Genomic DNA, 6,389 nt, shown 5'->3' on the forward strand with positions numbered 1-6,389 from the left:
TGGGAGGTGGTGCTTCAAAGACTTGCTAAAGTCAGAGCTGAAATATCTACTGCTTTCCTCTTGTCTGCCGAGCCAGTTATTCCTTCGTAGAAGAAGTTGGTCAAATATGACTTCCTCTTGGAAATTTAAAATAAATGAATGAGCCCAAAGGCCTGAGATTGCAGGCTGGGCCCAGATCATACAGACCCGTGCAGTGCTGCAGCCACCAAACGGCCCTTCTTTCCAGCAGTGCTCGAGTCAGTCACTGGGACTTATATCCTGTTAGAAGAGTAGCTTGCAGAGATGGGGGTAGCAGAACCCCTGGATAAAGAATTTGATGTGTGGCAGTGGAGACTGCATCGATGAGAAGGGTTTTTTTTCATTTCAAGCACGAAATGAAGCAGTAGTCTGAGGTGGTTAGGAAGGGTTTTTTTGGATGGCTCGAGCAAAGTTGGGGTTGGTAGTTGAGATCCTTTCACAGTTTTGACCTGTTTCTGTTTCCAGTTTATCATCTCTGGTTTACTTAATACAAAATCATACACTTATATCTCATCTTGTAAACTGAAAACAAAGGCAGGGAGAACATGAACATGTGTTGAGTGGGTTGGCTGGGTTTGTTAGTGTGGGCTTTTTTGTTGTTGTTGTTTTTGGTTTTTTAGTACTTGGGTTTAGAAAAAGATCCTGTGCAGAGCGAGTGCAGCATGCAGAGTAATCACTTCTGAGTCCCACTTTACTTTGTTTTCTTCCAGCAGTTTGGTGTGTATAATCAAAAACAGCTGCAGTTTAACTCTCTTACAGTGTTGTGGATTGGTCTGAGTGTACTTAAAAGGAAGTATAGGTTGTCTAAATCTAAAGGGCTTAAATAAAAAGTGAATGTGTTTTAAAAGCAGCATGTTCTCTTTCCTTTAGTCCTCTGCGATGGCTGCAGCTACAGCAGTGCACAGAGCACATCCAAAAGCTGTGGGTCTGATGTGAGTCGCTATGGTACTTCATCCACTTGTAATGGAGGAGGAGGAGAATTTGAACCACGTACCTTGGTTCTAGAAATAATAAAATGCTTAGCTTGTCTGCAGAATAAAATACCAGTCTTGTCTGCAGAAGACTGCTTATTGTTGTGTTAGAGAAATACATGAAGTAAAATCACTACGTGTACGTATAATATCAAGCCCCACTGTTGGAAATAGCAGTTGTGGAAAGCTGTCTGTTTCTAATGAAGTTGTTTCTTCTCACCTTTCACTTTTTCTGGAGTTATCCTGGGAGCAGCTCTAAGACAAATGGAAGAGCCTGCTTAAACTTTAATAGGTGTGCAAGATGCTGTTGACACCAGATTTTACTTCAAATTGCTACTGCTTCGCCAGTGCGTGTACAAGAGACTGTTTGTTCCTTTCCTGGATATCGTAAAGCTTGTTCTGAGTTGACTTTGACAAACATTCTTCTAGAATGAGCTCAGCTGTGTGCTCCGTTTGCTGTTTTGAGTTTATTTTCAGGTATCGTGGTGCTGCTGGGCAACTAATGTTTTTAACACAGCATTCGTTCTCATTTTCATGTTTCTTTTCTGTTTGTAGCAGTATATGGTAACTCTGACAGCTTCTGGCCATCCCAATGATGAAAACAGAAGCTAAGGACGGGGAGGAGGAAAGCCTGCAGACAGCCTTCAAAAAGCTGAGAGTTGATGCAGCTGGGTAAGTAACAGCACAGGGAGGTACAGAGTTAACCTTGCAAATGGACTAAGGAGGGAGCACTCTTCCTGTGAAGTGTGAAAGAGTAAAGTAATGTCAAAAGGTCAGGCCCTGAGAGCCTTTGTTCTAATTAGATGGAAATAATTTGCTAACTGTAGGTTGCGTTTCTGAAGGAATTGTGATCTCTTAAATCCTTGTTAGCTCCCAGCAGGCTTGAAGCAAACCTAACAGTAAGCAGCAGTTGACAGCTTGCTTGAGATGGATCTCAGCATGATTCTGGCTATCACAGGTTGTGTCTGTGGCACTAGAACTGTACTCTGGAAGTCAGCATATGATCATTGTTTTATAGCCTTGTCATGAGACTCAGCTCTCTTCTTTTCCCAGAAGTATTCTTTCCATGTCAGTGAAGGAGAGCATTAGATGCAGTGCATGATTCCCACACAAACTGTTTTCATTGATGTCACTTTCGCAGCCTTTGTTTATAGCTAAAAATGCTAAATGGAAAGGAATACTTTTTTTGTCTTGCTTCATGGGAGATCTGATGTGTGGTACTTAACCCTCACTGTCCCAGGTAGAAGAAGACAAGAGTACATGCTTTCTGTTAGCAGTTTTTTGTGTTGTTTTTAAATCTAGAATAAACAGTTGGTTTCTGTATTACACTTTTTTTCTGCTGAGGAATGTGTAGCACTGAATTTCAGTAAGCTACAGGCCGTAATGCAGTTCTGCTGCTGACTGGATTGCAGCTGTAAGGCAGAATATAAATGATCAAGTTGATAACTGGAATTTCCTTAGAAGCTAGGTGGCATGTAGGGAAGCTTCTAAATTATCTTTCTTTTAAGTAATTAAGCTCGTTAAAAATCTATCACTGCCCAAGAGCCTTTCATTACTTTAGTATCTCTAGTCCAGAACCCAGGTCAGGTGTACTTTTAATACTGGCAGTTTTTACTCTTGACCTTCAGTTTTCTACTGTGTTCATAGTTGTAAAGTGGAAAACAGCAGGTGCTTGAAGAACAGGTTTGTCTCTTAAATATCAGTTAATGCTGTCCTTCAGCAGTACGTGAAGATGTACTTTCATTTCTTGGGAAGTCAGCCCTGCTTAAAAAACAATTTAATGTAGGATTAATTGATCCTCATCAATTCCAGATCAGTATGTGAAGTCACAGCTTGAAAAAAATTGTCACGGGTCATTGGAAATTGCACTTTGGGGTGGATTTATAGCACCAGAGAAAGGAGCAAATTTTCTGCATTGTCTGACTTAAATAGAAGTTGAAAGTTTGTCACAATTCTGTTGCTCAAGTGGTTGAACTTGCAGTAGTATGAAGAGTTTCAGCTTACATTGTCCTAGACAAAGGCAGAAGTGTTCTTCAGATAAACAAGGTCTATTTATGTCTGCAGAACATTTATTTTTAGGAAAGAATGGTTTATTTGTCTCTGGAAAAAGAGGCACATCTCTTCAGTGATGTTTTTTCCCCCTCTGCTGGGAAACTGAGGTTCAGCTTTGCTGTGTGCTTCCACACTGAGGTGTGCAGTTTGGATGTGCAGTCTAGTTGCTGTATGTCATCAACTTTGGAAGTTTGTTATACAATTTTTTTGCATAGGACTGCTTAAACATTGCCTGAAGATCTGTTTTGTCTTTGTGGGCAGCTCTTTTGAGGCATGTCAGAAGTGATTTGGGTAATCTTCTCTGGGGAAGAAGGGTCACAAGCTTTTCCATACTCGTAATGCTAGCTAATCTTTGCTATTAATTGTTCATTTTCACAGCTCTACTGCTTCTCTTTCTATTGGTGAAGGGACAAGTCCAAGAGCACTAGTTAGAACAGCAGCAGATGAAACCAAACCTAAGAATGCTTGTGCTTCTAAGGAAACCTGGCATGGGTAAGAGAAGTTTGGGATTGTCAGGCTATTTCAAATGTGATTGTGTTGAAAACGAATTTTAAACAGCCAATTCTTCCAGTAATTGGGCCTCCAAGTTAGAGGTTCACATTTATTTCATTAAAGAGGTTATTTAAAATTTTCTGCATTGCTTTTTTTTCCTCATCATATGATGACTGTTATCTACCATTACATGAAGTAAAAGGAGATGCTGTTCAGCTGTAGGTACCTAAACATTATAGATGTTTTTAATATAACTGTGAATTACTGTTTTTTCAATCAGACAGTTTCATTCCTTTTGTTAGCTGTTCAACATTGTAGGTGTCAGTGTGCTCTAGGTGCTAGATAAATTGTTTCGTGACTGTGCATGTGGAACTTCACACATCTTTGACTGAAACAAAGCTGTTCTTTAGCCTTGATTTGTTGGTTTTGTGATATCTCCTCATGCTGTATCCTTCTCTTGGAGGCTATCTTGTCTCGTATGCTTTATTCATTTTTTTTACACCCTAAAAGTATACACTGAGTTTCATTTCTCAGGTGTTCCTTGTGGAGATATTAGAGGGGCTAGACTAGAGCAGTGTCAGATCCCAAGAATAGTGGGATACCCTGAACAAATACTCTGAGCTTAAAGCTCTTGCAGAAAACACTAGGTATTTTGCTGGATGTTACCCTTAGTCCAGTGATAAGTGATTTAGTGAAACATCACTCACTTTTTGTATCTTTCTCTGATAGATCTGTGAAGAAACCTTCAAGAGGAGCTGTGAGAACTCAGCGTCGCCGGCGTTCCAAGTCCCCAATTCTTCATCCTCCAAAATTCATCCACTGCAGCACAAAGTCACAATCCACGTGCAACCAACTAGTGCACAAGGGTCACATTGATGCCCCAGCTGATAGCACTGGGTTTGGAATAGCAGTCCCAAAGGAAGCTTGTGTACACGAACGATGCAGTATTGCCTCAGATGTCAGCCAGAAAAGAGATGCTGTTGGTTCTTTGGGAGCCTCTGTTGCACAGTCCACATCGGTGAGCACACAAGAAAATTGTCCCACTGCCATTTCTCTGGTATCCAAAGCAAGCCTAAAGACTGCAGAGCTCGCTGACTTCCGATCCGTGTCCAAGCTGAACAAGAATAAGCCATGTGCCTGCGTAGATAAAGCCTGCCAGTGTAAGCGATGGCAAGATATGGAGGTGTATAAATTCTCTGGCTTGCAGAACGCTTTGATGTTGGCATCTGATAGAAGAACAATTGCTGAGGATCACTCCCAGTCTTTGCCATCGAGAACTCCGTCGAGTTCCCCACGCTCTTGCTCTGAGCAAGCCAGAGCCTTTGTGGATGATGTGACTATCGAAGATCTTTCAGGATACATGGAATATTACTTGTATATTCCAAAGAAAATGTCTCACATGGCGGAAATGATGTACACCTGAAAGTAAGGACTGCTAAAAACAGAAGGGGTGGGTGGTTTAAACCTGTCCTTAGTCACAGCCATGTGAGGAGGAACCTGGTCGTTGCTCACTGTGCTTGCAATAAAAACCTTTCTTCTCATCTTAGCTGATGTTCATTATTTCAGCTGGACAAATGCTAGCTTAAGCATTATAGTTTAAACTTGGAACAGATAATGAAGTAAATATCGTGAACATGTTTGGAGATTATCTGTGTTTGAGACCTAACATGGGAAATTCTACCTTGTTTTCAAAGTCCTTCTGTTTCAGTTTGTTGGGAGTTAGGTCTCTAGGTGTCGTGGTGGTTAGAGCTCTTTGGGAAACTTGGTGTAATTCAGCTTCTTGGAAAACACTTTTGGAAAACACTTGGAAAAACTGTCCCTAGGTTGTAACATCTAGGTTTGCATTCCTGGACGTTTCTGCCTCTGGTTTTGTTTCTTAAAGGATCATGACTATCTCCTGTCTTCTCCTTGATACTATTTGCACTCAAGGGAAATTCAGGAGGCAGAATCTGCTTTTTGTGGGAGAAGGCGTTCTTGTTTCTCTGTGCCTAAAGAGAGGCTTTACTTCTGATTGCCCAACCAGGCCTTCTTCACCTCTCTGATAGTAAGCTGCTAGTCTTTAGGTTAACAAGGGAAGACTTCCAAAAGTTCATCCTGATCTGTGGAGTGTATTCTAGTGGCAGATGTAAAGCAAAAGTAGCTCTTCATTGAATGTCCAGCAGGCCTTAGAGGTTTATCTGCAGCAGCAGAAGTACCTGCTTTCTTTGAAGACATTGCTTCTCAAGTTAAACAGCATACAAATACGGTGAACTCTGGTCAGTGTGTTTGCAGGAAGGCAGAATCAGCTCTTGTTGGCTTCAGCGATCCTGACTTACACGAGGTTTCTTCAGCTTTGTTTGACCTGCTGTACAGTACCAGATGTAACCACCCAAGCATAAAGACCCACTGAGTGAACAGTTGTCAGCTGCACAGTAGGGGAAGACTTGAGCACTGTTATTTTCTTCCTTGTCCAACCTTTACTGAACCACTGTCACTTCAGAAGCCCTGTCCTGGGCCAGAGTTCTGGTGGAGCCTTGCGTTCTTCCTGAAATGGATTCAGTTTGTAATATGAGTCAGCACAGTCTGTGGTAGTGTCAGTGTGTGTGTGGCAGAGGAGCATCCTGTCAGGAGCTGTTTGGTGGAGGGGAGATGAGCTGCGTTTTGTCTTTCTTTGCTGTACCTGAACTTCTGCGTGCAAGATCTGGAGAGGAAGCAGACAAACGTTTCCCTTGGGTGTACTCTTGGGCTGTTGTTTGCTTGTTGTCAGAAGTTCTGACATCTGTCCCTTGTCTATTTGCAGTTCCCTCAGTTCAGCTCTTACGTAGCTGTCTTTCTGCCACTGCAAAGGCGAAGGGTGAGAGCTGTTTTCAGTCTGCT

The 6,389-nt window shown here is 41.9% G+C and overlaps 1 protein-coding gene across 1 annotated transcript; it reads left to right on the forward strand.

Moving 5' to 3' along the window:
* The first annotated feature begins 1,392 nt into the window (after positions 1–1,392).
* Positions 1,393–5,079, forward strand: OSER1 (oxidative stress responsive serine rich 1). Its single transcript, XM_065754168.1, has 3 exons — positions 1,393–1,661; positions 3,420–3,533; positions 4,263–5,079. The coding sequence occupies exons 1-3, from the start codon at positions 1,582–1,584 to the stop codon at positions 4,954–4,956; spliced, it is 888 nt and encodes a 295-aa protein (XP_065610240.1). The 5' UTR covers positions 1,393–1,581; the 3' UTR covers positions 4,957–5,079.
* Positions 5,080–6,389: the final 1,310 nt, after the last annotated feature.

This window comes from Cyrtonyx montezumae, unplaced genomic scaffold, assembly GCF_038088225.1.
Source record: "Cyrtonyx montezumae isolate F1298 unplaced genomic scaffold, pur_monq_1.0 scaffold_9, whole genome shotgun sequence".
NCBI lineage: Eukaryota > Metazoa > Chordata > Aves > Galliformes > Odontophoridae > Cyrtonyx > Cyrtonyx montezumae.

Bases quoted from the DNA above. Each gene is read 5' to 3' on its own strand.
- OSER1 (XM_065754168.1), top strand. From the start codon at position 1,582: ATGATGAAAACAGAAGCTAAGGACGGGGAGGAGGAAAGCCTGCAGACA. The intron at 1,662-3,419 runs GTAAGTAACAGC...TCATTTTCACAG, and splicing joins CTGAGAGTTGATGCAGCTGG to CTCTACTGCTTCTCTTTCTA. The intron at 3,534-4,262 runs GTAAGAGAAGTT...TTTCTCTGATAG, and splicing joins TCTAAGGAAACCTGGCATGG to ATCTGTGAAGAAACCTTCAA.